Raw genomic sequence first — 16,448 nt, forward strand, 5'->3', positions numbered from 1 at the left:
GTCATTAATGGCTTAAGGACTATGATTTCTTCCTGAGATAAACAAACCAAACTCTTTCCTAACACTTTCCACCACTTCAGGATTTGTGAAGAGTCTAGCAAATGCCCGCTTGTACGTAGTACCAACTTCAGAATCTCTATATGGTTTATTTCTCCCTGGCAAAGAAAGTACTTGATTGCTATAGTACATGGGAAATAAAGCATGTGCAAGGATGTAATGTCCCCATTCAGGATTTACCATAATTTAGCCTTGGGACATCAATTTTAAATTGAAATGAGAACTGTAATATATTAATAAACATAACTTTATCCGAACTGAATATATTTCATTATAATGTCAAATTTAAAATTTAAGAATAATTTAGAGAGTAGAACTTATCTTGGTAATTCTCTCTGATTTAACAGCTATATTACATTGACAAATCTTCTCCTTCATTTATATTCATAAGGATGAATAGCTCTCAAACCGAAAGGATGGCATCTTTTGGGAAATCGATGAGACACGAGTCCTCATAATTGGACTTCTCAAAATGAAGCGACTCCTTAGAAGAGTCAGCATAGTTCCATCGCTGTCCTTTAGTTATAATTGTTGTTCATATTAATATTAACTTCTTCTATTAAAGTACAATGCTGTATTTTACGAGATCTCCGCTCTGCTAAAAGGTTCTCCATTGTATTTCTGTTTTTTATACTTGCTCAGATTGGTATGATATTTCTTTTAGGAATCTCCTCCTTTCTTATATTATAGTGATAATGCTATAAGGCTGTGTCTGATTTGATAATGTAACTATGCCAATGAAGATGCTCAATCACTAACAGTGATGAGAGATGATTGCAGTTTCTGAGTTTTACTTGAAATTCGTACAATAATGGTGGTGCTTTCTCTGATCTGAAATGTGTTCTATATGCAACCAGTTTAATGACTCAAGGTTAATTCACTCAGACTGAACAATCCGAATAGGATATAAACCAGATAACTAAACTCTTCTCCCTTTTCCTGAATGATTGATGTTCCTCAAATACTTTATAACAGTGATCAGTTGTGTCCTTTTGATTCGGAATAGTCACGTCTCTTCCTTGAATCACATCTCTACATGATTATTTGTTAATTGCAGTCATGGATTGTTTGTGCTTAATCACACGGTTCCCACAAGTTACTAATCAATGATTATTTGTTAATGATTAATTAATCATTGTTTGATCGGAGTTGCTAACCAAGTTTCCTTAATTGATATCTGTTTGAATATTGGAGACCCAATTTGAATATGAAGGGAGGTTGGTCCAATAACCTATGTAGACTATTATCGATTTGATAGATTCAACAATAGTTATCTCATTGCTACTGTTGCTCTTTAGAATAACTTCTAATCCCTTCTCAAATTAGATTACTAGCTTTGAAGTGCAATCGCTGTCCAAGCATTTCCCTTGTAAATTGATCACTCCCTTTCTTGATCACACTTGGTCAATACTTATCAAGGTGCTTCAATCAATGTCATTATTGTCTTTCATTGCGTATGCCTTAGTCTAATCGATATGCATTGCTATTCACTAATCCAAATAACATATCATAATTGATATAGATTAATAGCGTCTAATCACTGCCAGTAGTATGTATGGTTGGTTTAATATTTTTTTTGGACTTCTCTTAACAGATCATAGTGCGCTTGTCACAGATCTGATTGCCATTTGTTTAATTATAATTAAGCAAATTGTTGTTATTTTAATATTATAAAGTTGATCTTGGTGATTCTTTCTCTAGCTATGGAAATCACTGCTCTTCATTTACCACTGCCTTCTTTGTATTGATCGCTATCTTTGTCTCCTATAATCATAGCCTCTTATTAATATATTCGTTTTTGCCTTCTATTTAACACAGTCGATGTGCTATGTCTCCTCGTCAACTCTTGTTTGCTTTTTCCTATTGAATAATAATTCTAAATCTTTAATTAAAACTTATTCAATCGTATATTGACTCTTATTGCTCAAGTCTTGAATAATGCTTTCATGTTTCTTTAGGTTTAGTCTTTGCATCATCATATCTTTAACCAACCATTAGTGATAAGCCATAGTGACAAACAATTCCAACAATCCTTTAAGATAATACAAGGAGCTTTCTTAATATTAACAATATTGGACGGGGTCTTGTTTGGGGACATCACAAAGAAGGTGCAATGGCATGGTCATCTTGTTCTACCAATGAAGAATGATTTGTTCCACCCTTTCGAAAATCACTTCTTCGGGGTCATTCTCTTTTTTTGCTATCATGACTTTGTTTTTTTCAATCATGGTGTCCATGCCATCATAGACTTCCCCCAAACATGCTGCATCTGTATTAGTATACTTGATCATACTCATGATAGTCTTGGTGAAATTCAGTGCATATTCCACACGATCCCACCAAGGGAGGTCTCACATCAATGGCCTAACCTTTTGGGCCCTCACTAAATTTGATTGCTTCCAAACACCCCATTGGTTACTAATAACCATGGCACTCAATGCCTCTTTCACCTTCAAAAGTCGTCTCATCACTATTGTATGTAATGCAAATCGGGTCTCAACAACCTAGGTTCATGTAAAAATATGTCAATAACACATTTAAAAAAATACAAAATAAAATTAAACATGGCATAATTAAAATTAAATTTACCTTCAGCGATTCCAACCTCAAGAAACTCTTGAAAATGGCTTGTGACATATGGTGGTTTGTCACAAACAGTTGGATCTCCTCACCCTCTTGGTAGATATCCTTCACCCACTCTATTTGAGTGCCAATTGCTTACATCACCAAGTTGAGGGAGTGTACGATGCATGGTGTCCGAAAAATGTGTGAATATCTTTGCTCAACCAAAGCACCTGCAGCCCTACAAACCTTTGCATTGTCTATAATGACTTGGACAACATTTTCATGTCACACCATATCTATGGAATCAAAGAGGATTATGGAAATGAACTCTGCATCTTTGAGCTGACCCTCACAATCAACTACCCTAAAAAACATTGGCCCTTTGGGGGACACTACATTAACATTTATAAATGGACGGTTTTTGCAATCCATCGATCCATCAGAAACAATAGAAACAACCGATTCAACCCAAGAATCTCTAAATGGTTAAAATGATGTCTCTAGAAAATTCTTCTCTTGCCAATAAGGTGGTGCACACCTTTTCATGCCCAGGACTTGTGAAACGAGAAGGTGCATTATTGATTGTCATCACCATCTCCCGCCAATATGGCGATCTTACTAAGTTGAAAGAAAGACCTTTGGCATAGAGGCAACATGCAATTTTTTTCTTTGCAATATCTCTTGCTTCCATTTTAATTGCTTTGTCCAATGGGCCTCTTTTGTGGGAAAGAAAGGGATTTTCTACTTGAACTTCATCTTGCATAGCGAGTATCTCCAATAAAGGATGATGGAGGGCCTTTTCTGGTAGTTAATGATCTCTAGGTAAAGTCATTGGTGTTTTGCTTGCAGATGGATTAACTCTTAGTTATTCTTTTTCTATAGCTTGATCAACATCATCTTGTTCTCTAATGAATCTTGCTATTTGTGTTGCAAACGACCCTTGCTAATCTAGCCCTACACTCATTTTAATCACTTTCCCAACAGGGCCACAAAAGTGACGTCTCACTCAATAATACAAGCACCTATAATTGGTTTTACAAAAATTACAATTCCATTCATATCCCCCACCTCCTGGAAGTTGTTGAAGCATTGTAGTATAATTCCATATAGGAGATACTTTATCAACTTTAAATTTTTGGTTTTGAGCCTTGTAACCCCCACCCATTGAACTTGAACTTGTTGCCATTTTGTTTTTATGCTATAATAAGAAATTAAACTTTTTTTAATTAGAATTTTTTTTTAAAAATGCATGATTACACAATGTAAAAGCTAATGGAAGTATGAAAAAACATTATAAAAAATAGTAGAACTTGTTTATCTTTTTCTAAAAAAAAAAAAAAAAAAAACTTGAAAAAATTCGTTAAAAGATCAAAGAACAGGGATAAATGCTTACCTTAGATGCTTGAATCTCCTTTGTGCAATCTCTCCTCCTTCGTCAAGCACTACACGAACGATCTCCTTCGAAAATAATTACCTACCCTTCAAAATGCAAAAAAGAAAGAATGAGAGAATGGACGAGCAAATGAATTTTTTTTAGGTTTCAAATGTATTAAAGGGGGCCGGATTAGGGTTTTTTAGTTAACAAAGTAAAAAAAGAAGTTTTTATTGTTTTAAAGTCACTTTTAAGTGACTTGGGTTCGCACCTAGGTGCGCCCTAGGGGCCTTGGTTTCACTGTGGGTTTGCGAACACAGACCTACAGAGAACCCGAGACCTCTGGGACACACTCGGGTTGCATGAACTACGAACCCAGACCCAGAGGGACCTAGCCCTAGCTCGAGCACCCAGAGCAACGAACTTGGTATCTCAGGCTAATATACAGCCATATGCATGTAGAAGAACGTTGATTCCTAAGTAAATTTAAGAAAACGTGTACAACATAGCACGTACACCAACACCCCCCCTTAAGTGCAACTTAGGGAGAAAAATGCAATATGAAATGATGATGATGATGGGTCCCAACAACTAGGCCATGTTGGGTACCCATGTACAATGCAAATGCAACTAAATTCTTACAAATAGAGAAAAGGAGAAAGCCTCATGGGACAAAACTCCTCTCCAAAAAAAACATAAGTGATAGGATGAGTGATGTATGGAGGTCTCAACACTAATACCTCCCAAGAACTACATTCATCATGAGAATACAAATGATTTCCCCCCTATAAGAGGGAAAATGAGAGACTATGTAGCCCCCCCCATTATGAATAATCACTTGGAAGAATGATAAGTGGTTGAAGACAAACAAGATCCGATGCATACAAACAACTTGTCTCCCCTTAGGAAGAAACAAAACCATGTAGAGGTGTAGGAATGCTTCCCATTTAGGATATGCTGGATAAGATGGAAGCATGAAGAAAGATGATGATGCCTCTGAAAACTGCTCATATGTCTCCATGTCCATGAAAGATGATGATGCCGCACTCCAATCAAACAAACAAGAAGGTGACAAATTGGAACTATGTGGAAATTGATATGGAGCAAAATCCAAAGACAAAGATGATGTGACAACAAGGATACAATAATTGTCATCAAAGAGGAGAGATAACCCCTCAAATGTGTCCTCCAATTCTAAAATGTGAGACTCCACAAACAATGAACCAATGTCTGGCAGATGGGAATCCCAAGTAGGAAGACAAATAGATACCTTGTGCAGCGAAGCACTGGCAATGTGTCCTTTAGCCAAGTTCAAAAGACAATGATGTTCCTGCTGATCAGGAATGATGGAAGTCTCAAGTGAAGGCAGATCAACTACCTTTGATGAAGAATTAGGAATCTCGGAAGCAACCCAATCCTCATTTGAAGTCTCAAAATGTGCCAAGGTATGAAATTCGATAATAGTATTACAATCATAGGTTATATCTTTGAGGGATGAAGAGGCACACTACAATCTGAAAGAGGATCATCAAGGAATGCCTGGGTATCAGGATCGCCATATAACTCCCAAATGTAGGTCCAAAGAGCATGAGGACACTTAAAATTAACAATAGACTCCAAGAGGCACACTACAATCTAAAAGAGGATCATCAAGTAATGCCTAGGTATCAGGATTGCCATATAACTCCCAAATGTAGGTCCAAAGAGCATTAGGACGCGTAAAATCAACAATAGACTCCAAGATGTCATCATCTACATGCATACCAATAACTCTTAGGACATGATCTTTCTTGCAATTCCAAGCAAATCTCTAACAAGGTGTGCTAGCTAGAGGAACTAATTTATACAAATGTGGTAACAAATGAAGCCAGCAGCGATGGGTGATAATGTCATTTCTCCATCTATTGTAGTTCCCCCTCTTCAAAACAATCAAGGAAGGATGAAAGAAAGCCCCATTTTTGACTATGATGATTCTTCAAAAAATGCTCAGAGATAAAGCCATCACAAAACAATAAAAAAAAAAAGCCTGTAAGGCAAAAATTTGTTTTTCTACAAAAAATGGGCCCTCTAAGGGTGATGAATTGGTGGGTTCCCGCACCAAGTAATCTCAACACTGCAAAGCCAAATTTCCAACCGACCAAGTCACAAGTTGGAGTTCTCTGATACCATGTTGACGCACTTAGAAGCTTGTGCTTATGATAGCATGTAGAGTGAGCAGGCTTTATAAAGCCTATAGAAACTCTTTGTTGGGGCAATGTGGGTCTAAAAAGTCCCGATTCCTCAATAACAATAGTACATGGGCCCACAAACGTGCTCTTTTGAAATCTAATCCAAGGTGTTAAAGAAATATTGCACTCCAAACTTTTTAGAAACCAAAGTCAAATAACAAATATGCATATAACTCAGCAATTAGAGGGCTCGAAAGAATGGAAGCCCACATAAGCAATACAAAAGTGCTTGGTGAAGAGAAACCAGAGAATCCACAGATGCCTTTGCTCCTGCCATATGCGTAGGAAGTCGCAACTTAATCAAATGGATTTGGACCAAATGAAGAAGTCAATGGTACTAAAGAAAAAATGCTGACAATATGGAAGTCGGTCAATGAAATAATATGGAAGATGCTTCGGTCAAACGAGAAACATATGCCTCAATACTTCCAAAATGCCAAATTAGAAAGCCCGATTTGATTTGCAAAAAAATGGAATTGCTAATGATTCTATCTATATGCTCAAGCGCACCAAAAATCATCAACCACAAAACTACCTATGAATAGAGTTCAATGTAGGCAAATAACTCTGCGTGATCCCTTCATCACAATTAAGACGCTAGTCAATGAATTTATGGATCACAAAATGCAAATCCAATGACCAAGCAATTTCGTAGAGAGCTAGTCAAATGATTACACCTCCAATTTGAGCCTCTACGTACAATAATTGGAGCAAGGAATTCAATCACGATGCCAATATAATGTGCCATGAGCTAGCAAAAAATCACTTGCTATAGCAAAAGCAAATCGCACCAAACCACCATAGATCCGACCAAAACAAGGTAAAATAAATTGTGCCAAAAAAAACAAGACTCCCAAAATATCAAGCCACTTGCAATGACAAAAGAGGCCCTGATTTGGAACGCTTTTGCGAAGGACAAAAAGTGCGATGCCTTAGATGCACTCAAGGTACTGATAAAAACTATGAACAATTGATTCAAAAACAATCTCCACGTGATGATGAGCAATTTTATTAAATATTGTAATGTTTCTTTAATGATTATCTTAGTTTAGTTAGTTTCTAATTCTAGCTTCAGTTCACGATTGTTTCGTTTAGACACATTGTCTTTGTAAATCCATTTGAGGAGCCTTTGTCTCCTTTGTTTGGTACATCGATTTACCATAACATGGTATCAGAGCGGGTCGATGGGGTTTTTCAGAATTTGGCGAATTTTTTAAATTAAAATTTGTGGCCTCTTGCTTTTTGGTGAATTTTTTAATAAAAAATCGTGGGTTCTTTTTAAAAACCGTTTTTGTCTACAAAATTGAGGGTTTTTGTGGTTGACGTTCACATTTCTTTGTGCCCACATCTATGTAAGGCACCATATCTTCTCTGGTGAAGATTTTTTTTGCGAGTTGGTTTGGGTCGCGATTTCTCTAGTTGGGGTGCATGTTGTTTGCTTTTTTTTTGCTCTACCCATGCATCGGTTTCTATCCATGCAAGCTGCTTTCAAGCACCTTTTTTTGTTTCAGACTTGCGTTTTGTGTCCTCACGTGATGGCCCTGGTTCCGTGACAGAACTCTCTGGCTTTCCGTGTGCTGTTGCGTCTATCTGAGTCTCTAGGTTTTTTTTTTGCGACGAGGTTTTGCGTTTTTGCACAACCCTTCTACGACTCAAGTCCATGTGTCAAAGATATTTCTGTCTGTGATCTTGACTTTGTTTTGTTCGTGGATTTGTGCATGGGTTATGACAAACGGTTTTTGGCTCACAGATTTGCTCACACCCGTCTAGGGTTTTTCAGTGCATCTGCATGTGTTTTGAGATCTTTAGAAGTGCTGCTATTTGGGTTTTAATAATTTTGTCCTTAAAAATTATGTTCGGGTTTTAATAATTTTGTCCTTAAAAATTATATTTGGGTTTTGATAATTTTGTCCTTCAAAAATTCTAGGATGGTTTTATAAATTGTCCCTTAAAAAAAATGAAAACTATTGTGGGTTTTGCATGATTTTTTCCACAAAAATCATTTTGTATAAGGGTTTTACCATTTTTCCTTAAAAACGAAGTTTTGTATGCTGATCCGTGTCTTGGATTTTGTGCCAGCTACGCGCTGATGTTTCAGTGTTTGGGTTTTCATGATTTTTTCCTAGAAAATTCTTTGTGGGTTTTGATTGATTTTTTTCCTCAAAAATCGTGTCTGGTTTTGATCAAATTTTCTCCTAAAAAATCATGTCTGGTTTCTTGCAGCTGTTCTAGATCGCACCTAGAGTTGCTAGGGCAATGGTCTGCACAAGGGTTTGCTGATTTTTCCTCAAAATCGTGGTTTCAGTTTGAGTAGTTGTTCTTGGTGTCTCTGGCTACAGGAAGGGACAATTTTTTGTTTTCCCAACATCAGGTTGGAAGGTTTGTGGTTCTCTTGATCATTACCATTTTGCAGATCCAGTGAGGGTCTCAGCAGCAGCAGAGTGTTTTGAAGAGGAGGGGCAGCCTTCTTTGTGTTTGTGATCTAAAGACTTGCAGATTGTCTTTTGTAGGGTTGTTAGAACGATGACCATTAAGGGAGGGTATTAAATATTGTAATGTTTCTTTAATGGTCATCTTAGTTTAGTTAGTTTCTAATTCTGGCTTCAATTCACAATTGTTTCGTTTAGAAACACTGTCTTTGTAAATCTATTTAAGGAGCCTTTGTCTCCTTTGTTTAATACATTGATTTACCATAACAAGCTTGAGAGTATGATCAATATGAGTTTGCCTGGCAAATACAAATTGCTTGATATAAATTAAGCACTTCCAGATTTGCCCTAGTGCGAACAACAAATCCTCCAATATGGATTCAGATAAATAAAACTAGAAAACAAAGATCAATTTTGCCAAATGACAATGGCAAACTAATTGATAAACCAATGCTTTTGCTGGAGAAAAAACGATGGACCTCAAACCTGGTGAAAACTCACTAAGCGGGAAGGGGCTGAAGTCATAGTTGCTCTAATACCATGTTGATGCACCTAGGCCCTGTGCTGCAAGCCAAAACCAAACCAGGCAATGACCAAATGCACTGATGTGTATGAGATATCTTACACTGTACAACCCCAGTGCTTATAAAGCAGAAAGAGGGAGAAAATAATACAAGTGACAAGGACAAATGCCCTAATAGGAGAGTAGGTATAACCATTCTGGCACAAAAAATGATATACCTAACCTGATTAGCTAATATACAACTATATGCATCTAGAAGAAGGTTGATTCCTAAGCAAACTTAAGAAACATGTATAACATAAACGCATACAACAACAGTGAAGAAAGTTCTTTTAATTTTAAATTTTTACTTGAGTTGGGTTTAATTTTCTTACATTACAGTGTGCTAAATGCTATAGTTGTGAATGCTTTTTCCTTGGTACTTGTTTCCTGTATTGGATATGTCTCCCCATCTTAGAGACCCATACAAGGACATCTCTAGACATTTGAGACTTCAAATGGAGTTTTTTGTGTCTCTCTATATCTCCTAGAAGCATCCCTTGAAAATTTCAAAACTTCCTATAGAGGTTGATGACAAAAGGACTAAAGAAATATACTAATAGACTTCTAATTTTTTATTTTCTGCATAGAAATTCACAAGTTCTTTGCAGCAGAAAGTTTTCTTATCAAACGAGAAACAATAATAAGGCTTAAGATGGATACATGCATTGAAGTATTTATTCTAAAAATAATTGCATTTCTTATTAATTTGTATCTGTCATCCCCTATCAATTATGGTTTAAAATAATTTTTAGTATCATGATAATGATTATTAAACATCAATGCAATTAATCTTTTTGCTTTCTTCGACATCTATTTCAATACTTTAAAATGTTAATTTTTTTTCTAGACTTAGATAATACAAACACACACATATGTATGTATATGTGTGTGTGTGTGTCGTCTAAGTACCCATCCCCAACTTTTTTTGAAAATGGTGTACTGGCATCTGTCCTCATCTCCTGTACCAGTACTGATCCCCATATGCTAGTAACTACGCTTATAAGTGTTTCAGCTGTGATTGTACCATTTAGCTTGAACACAATGCATGGTCTAATCAATTACATTTAATTTGCTCACATTAGTTTACACTCTTACATTGTTCTGTTGGAACGATTGGATTAACATTTTTATTTCGATTACTTGTTCAAGCCTTGATGGCTTTTAGCTCTCTAGAATTTTGAGAGGTTATATTCTATTTTCTCACCTGTGTATTGTGACTGCAGCTCCACGAATTTCAGGAGCTGGCATTATGGGGGTGCTTTATGTTGCAAAACCTTTGAATGCTTGTGTGGAGATTGGCAATCCAGCTCCACAATATGGACACGATGCTCCAATTATTTTAATTGAACGTGGTGAATGCACTTTTGAAAAAAAGGTTCGTAATGCTCAAGAAGCTGGTTATGCTGCCGCAGTTGTTTACAATGATGATGACGGAGAGGAACTTGTGACAAGTAAGTTGGTAAAACCTGTCATTAAAAATAAATGTTATAGGATCAATCTGGTCCACAAGGCCAACTATCTTATATGATTAATTGAAAGTGTACTCCTTATTTTGTAACCTGACAATATCAGCAAGCAAACAGCAAATTGGAAAGAAAATAGCAGATTATATGTATCTACTACAGGACTTAGTCATGCTGCCATAAATTTCTACTCTCTGAAACCCCATCAAGATTTTGTTAAGTTGTAGGCATGTAAATGGTGCCAAGTTCAAATCTTCTACAATAAAGAAATGTTCTGTTAGATTTTTTTGATTTCTTATTGCACGTTATTCTGTAGATATCATATTTTTGATGAAAACATGTTATCAGCATTGCATTCCTGCTAACTAAAGCCAGTTGTTTAAATTTCTTTTCTTTGTGTGCAAATAGTGTTTACATGCGTCAAATCCTTCATCATAACTTGGTTTTATGGACACTAGTGCTTGAAGATTGATGGTTGCAATTGATACATACATCATACCTATTTGAGATTATGCTAGTCTTGATTGCTTGAGCCTTGGACTATACAAGCAACCAAGCAATACAAATGGAATTAAAATCATTCTGCAATGGTATTTAGATACATCATATTAGGTCTGAATGAGAGAACTGTTGATGAGTTTTTATGCACAATCGAACACAAAATAAAATACCAAGGTACCTTATCCTCTCTTGAACAAAGTCTCTCAAATGCTATGCTTCGCGATCAAATGAGACAACTCCAAGGTTCTGAAATGTCAAGTCTTGATTCGTGGATAAGCTCAATGGTTGATGTGATATTGCTGGAATCACAAGGGGACTTACGTTGAATACTTTGAACATTTCTGGAACGTGGAACCATAGATGAAAAAATCAGCTATTAATCGTTTAGATTGTGATTTATTTATCGGGAGTGAAATGCCCAGCCGATTTAATCGGCAAAAAAATCGCCTACGATTTTCCCTAAAAATTTGTGTTTTTCGAGAGGAAAAAATCGTGCAAAAATCGCGAATAAAATACAGAATATCGCGTGTTTTGATTTGATAGGAATCGGAACCCTCAAATGCGCAAATGCAGGAAGTTTTAATGGACACGAAATGAAAAAATGTGTTTTCGGTTCTTCATTCCACGTGACTGAGCTCCCTGATGCCCGATGCTTGCGACCAATTTCTTCTCGTGGATTCATCTGTTTTTAGTTATTGTGTGTTTTAATGTTAATGTTATAAATTTAATATGTTATTTAGTGTGTCTAGTTATTTAATGTTATAAATTTAATATGTTATTTAGTGTGTTTTTTTATGTTAATAAATTTAATGTTAATGTTATAAATTATCAATTATGTTAAATTGTTAATATTATAATTTAATGTTAATGTTATAAATTATGTTAATATGTTATCATGTTCTATAAATTTAATGTATATGTGTGTTTTTTTAGAATATTTTAAGAAATCATATATCTTCAAATGTTCGTTAAATTTGCTGATTTATTGCCGATTTTTTCCTGATTTTTCGCCGACTCCTGGTTTTTTTAAAAATTTCCGCCAAAAGATTTATTGCCGATTAAGATATTTACATCTTTGCGTGGAACTAACTCATCTAACAAAGAAAGAACAAAAGGAAAGGGTTTAGAGAGTCTAATCTAATCCTAGGAATGTAGGATGTAGTGGATGACTTGGTGAGAATCTACTAGACTTTGCGTTAACATCAATGAACAACTCCACAAAGCTAGTGCAATCTTCTAAGGTAAATATATGATGTTCAAATTACTACCATCAACATTAATACCATCAAGGCAATGCATACCAATGGACGAGCAATAATTGAAGTTCAACTTGAATAAGGATTCCAGTTGACCACACAAGGCAAGTTTTCAATCAGCAAACTGCTAGTGGTATGGATTAAACGAATTTCACCACTAATCATCCACAAAATCTTTCATTCAATTTAACCAACATTAAAGCAAATGAGAATTAGAAACCATGCAACTTGCTTAAACAACACATTTCACCATATCTTCAATGAAAGAGTATGTTCAATTACAAGTCTTAGCAACAATTTCTTCTTCTCCTCCATTACTCCTACTCTAACTTATAATTCCTAATTGCCTTAGAAACTACTCTTCTACTGCTAACTATTAACTTTTACAAATGAGAGAACTAAGCCTTATATAGAGGTCTCATTACAATGAATGGCTCAGATTGATTCTGAGTAAGATCGAAAGATAGAAACCCTAATTAGGGTTTGTTACAACCACCATTACATTGACCAATGAGAGATGAAGGTAAGTAAGATAAATAATATTTGATGTAGTGCCACGTGTCACTTATTCCCTCCTTGAATGAATGTTGACTTGGTACCCTTTGATTGAACGAATGGTGACTAGAATGCCACCTCAGCCTACCTTGCAAACTTAATCAATTTGTCTTGAACATTCTTCATGATATTTGGAATTCCTTGTGATATTTTGCATTTCATCCTCATGTTAGGGAATTCACCTTGAACTAATTCCTCCTTAACGTTCTTTGACTTTGAGATTCCTTTTGATGTAGTTCTTGATTTCTTGATGTGGAATCCCTCTCTAAGTTGTATCTTCATTCCTTTGAATATGTTGATCTTCTCATCTGCATTTGTGATGTTGTCCTTGCAATATGCATGTAGAGTCATCTTGGAGCCGATCATTCATCATTTTGTTGCTTTGAAGTGTTGAGCCCTTGGTACCCTTGCAAGCTACATCCTCCTTCACCTCAAGCCCCGATCATCATGCTTCCCTTCCTTGTAGTAGACCTGCAAAACAAATAAACATTGAATCAAACACCTATGGGATAAACTTTGTTTCAACCTTGGTGGGAAATCGATTATCATAGGGACATATCAGTTCCCAAAACGTCTGCATTATCTTTGTCCATTCCTTCACTTGGTGGAAATTTGATGCCTATAGGAACTACTTTGTTATTGATCTTCATTTGAATTGATTTGTCTCTTCCTTTGTAATTTTGCCCTCAAGTGGAAATCTGGCCCTCATCGGGACTCATTGTCCTTGAATTTTTTGTTGTTGATCCGAACACCATTGGATGGAGTGGAAATTCGAACCTCATCAGGACACTTCACTGTTCCTTACTTTGTCCTCATTCCTGATGGGTAAGTTGATTGTTAATTTTCCAGAATTAACTTTGGTTCTGATTTCAATCAGAAAATTGGAACTATGTAACATAATTCTGGAAAATACAAAGGATTTGATCAAAATATGGAAAATTTGTCCTAAAAAACCTGATTTTCAGACTTAGGACAAGTCTGATTGCAATAAATAAGTCTGAAGACACCCTTGTAAACTCAGAAAATGGCGTGTTTGATGCAATCTCAGGTCTGATTTCTGAGTATAAAGTCTGAGGAGACCCCAGAAAATGGTTGATTTAGGTGTTTTTCTGAGCACCAAGTCTGAATACGTCCTCTAAGGTCTGAAAATGAATAATTTCAGTGTCTTTATGATGTTCCAGGTCTGATGGAAGTCTGAAGATATCCCTGCAACTTAACTTCAATGGCTGGGAACAATGTCAATCATGGCGCCACACCAACATGCACTGCAATTCGTCCTCAACTGACTGAAAATGAACACGTTTTGGCTTAGATAATGGCTGGGCACAATGCCTTTGGTCTCAGAATGCTAGCTGGAGATGATGTTTCAGACTTGGACCAGCAATGTCACTCCCCTATAATGCTCACAATCTCCTCCAATGATAGCACCCCTGGTGTTTTGATGCGACTTTGGTCATGGATGGCTGGGAATAACCACGTCTTGGCCCAAGAATGAGAGCTGGGAACAAAGTTTGCAAATAAATGATGGCTGGAAATGTTGTTTCAACCATGAGGCAAATGATGCCTTAGATAAACTCACCCCTTACTCCATCAATGGTGAACTTCAAATCAGCTCCTTCAGTGCCTTCAGTCACTTTAAAATAAGATATAAGGGGCTGGGCTGTGTCTTTATTTATGTTTTTACCTTGAAAAGTCACCACACAACCAATGTGGGATTAAAATTTGCCTTTTATCAGCCACAAGGGAAAATCAATATGCATTGGGATTCAACACTTGGCACATTTTCATTTGCTTGATCATTAAATATATGTGGTAGGGGAGAATTGATCTTCATTGGGACACATTTGTCTTTAAAATTCCACTTAAATTCAATCTTCCAGCCACTTGGGAGAAACGCACCCCATTGGGACACATATTTTCACCCAAATTTCATTCCAACTCTCAAATTATAGCCTTGAAGGGAAAATCAATCCTCGTCTAGACAAGTTATTGTCGTCATTTAATTCATTTTCACCTCAAACCTAGGGGAAATTCGATGGCCATCTGGACACATAAGTTTGATCATTTCATGTAAAAATAGTCCCCACTGGAAAAACGTCCCTCATCTGGACTCAAAAATCTCATTAAAATTTGTCAACTTCACCAAAATGCCTTCCAGGGGAAATTCAAACTCCATCTGGACAACTAAAATTCATTACTTTATTTTGAGTGGAAAAATGTACCTCATTGGGACAACACAATTTTGTCCACACTTAACTCCGTCACACTCATTTTCTAGCCTGGTGGAAATTCAAACCTTATCTGGACACATTGTAGCACTTAACTTGGTCATCTTCACCCTTGGTGGAAAAGTGTGGGTCATCTGGACTCACCTTCCTTATTCAATTTCTCTCATTAAGGCCTGGTGGACAAACGATCTCCATCAAGACAACTGCAATGGAGAATCCAGATGCATCGAGATTTTCCCAAAAACACATGGAACTCAGTGGAAAAATGCCCTCCATCGGGACAAAGTCCAATTTGCTTTCAAAACTCAGTGGAAAAATGTCTCCCATTTGGACAACTTGATTTTATGCCTTAATTTCATGGGGGAGAAATGTTTCCCATCCAGACTATGACTTTTTTCACACTAAAAAAGCCCAATTTTTTCAAATTTTATCATTTTACATCGGAACTTTTATCATTTTAACTGGATTTGAGTGGGGAAAATAGGGATCCATGGGGACTTTGTGCACTTTAGACTTAATATCACCTCCTAGGAGTGGAAAAATGACTCCTATAGGGACTTTTAGCACCTGCGCACATAAATCACAACAATTTGCAACATTTTTTTTATCATTTTCGCTCACATAAACCCAGCACTCAACAAGATAACCTAATTTGCCAAGGCAACTTGACACCTAGGATCATCTAACAATTTTAAAAACCCTTTCAGCATTCTGACCAACACCCTCTCATAAGCAAAGGTTAACACTAGGAAATGACTGCCAAACTAAGACAACCTAAGCAAAACATCTACCCTAAAAAGCAAAAACGTGGGGGTACCCATTTGCAATGAGGCGATGTGTGATAACGTCACAAGTTGAACCTATATTTTTAGAAATGCAAATAAAATTTTACATTCTGGGTGATTAATTACCATGATAACTTCAAAGCACATATGCATTCCTAGGAAGGGGATGGAGTCATGGACAACTGGGAATGGGTCCAATTAATTTTGTGGTAGGAAGCATTTGAGGACATGATTGGCCACTTGTTGGGCACGATTTATTGGAATGGTATTGTTATGACAGAGTTGGATTGGTGCACACCATTCTGTTTTCATGTATGCCTATATTTATCATATTACATATTAGACATCTATAAAAAAATGCTAATTGGTTGTTCAATTAATGGGTTTCCTTTGTGCCCATGGTATGCCCACAGTTTGCTTATGCACTCGCTGTATCCCATCTGA

General features: G+C 36.4%; 1 protein-coding gene across 1 annotated transcript in view; it reads left to right on the plus strand.

Annotated features, from left to right (window-relative positions):
• Positions 1-16,448, plus strand: part of LOC131029662 (receptor homology region, transmembrane domain- and RING domain-containing protein 2) — a 72,572-nt gene that overhangs the window by 12,196 nt on the left and 43,928 nt on the right. Inside the window, exon 3 of the mRNA XM_057960250.2 lies at positions 10,440-10,667. Coding sequence (XP_057816233.2) covers positions 10,440-10,667 — 228 coding nt within the window. The remainder of the gene's footprint in view (positions 1-10,439; positions 10,668-16,448) is intronic.

Source organism: Cryptomeria japonica, chromosome 7 (assembly GCF_030272615.1).
Source record: "Cryptomeria japonica chromosome 7, Sugi_1.0, whole genome shotgun sequence".
Lineage (NCBI taxonomy): Eukaryota > Viridiplantae > Streptophyta > Pinopsida > Cupressales > Cupressaceae > Cryptomeria > Cryptomeria japonica.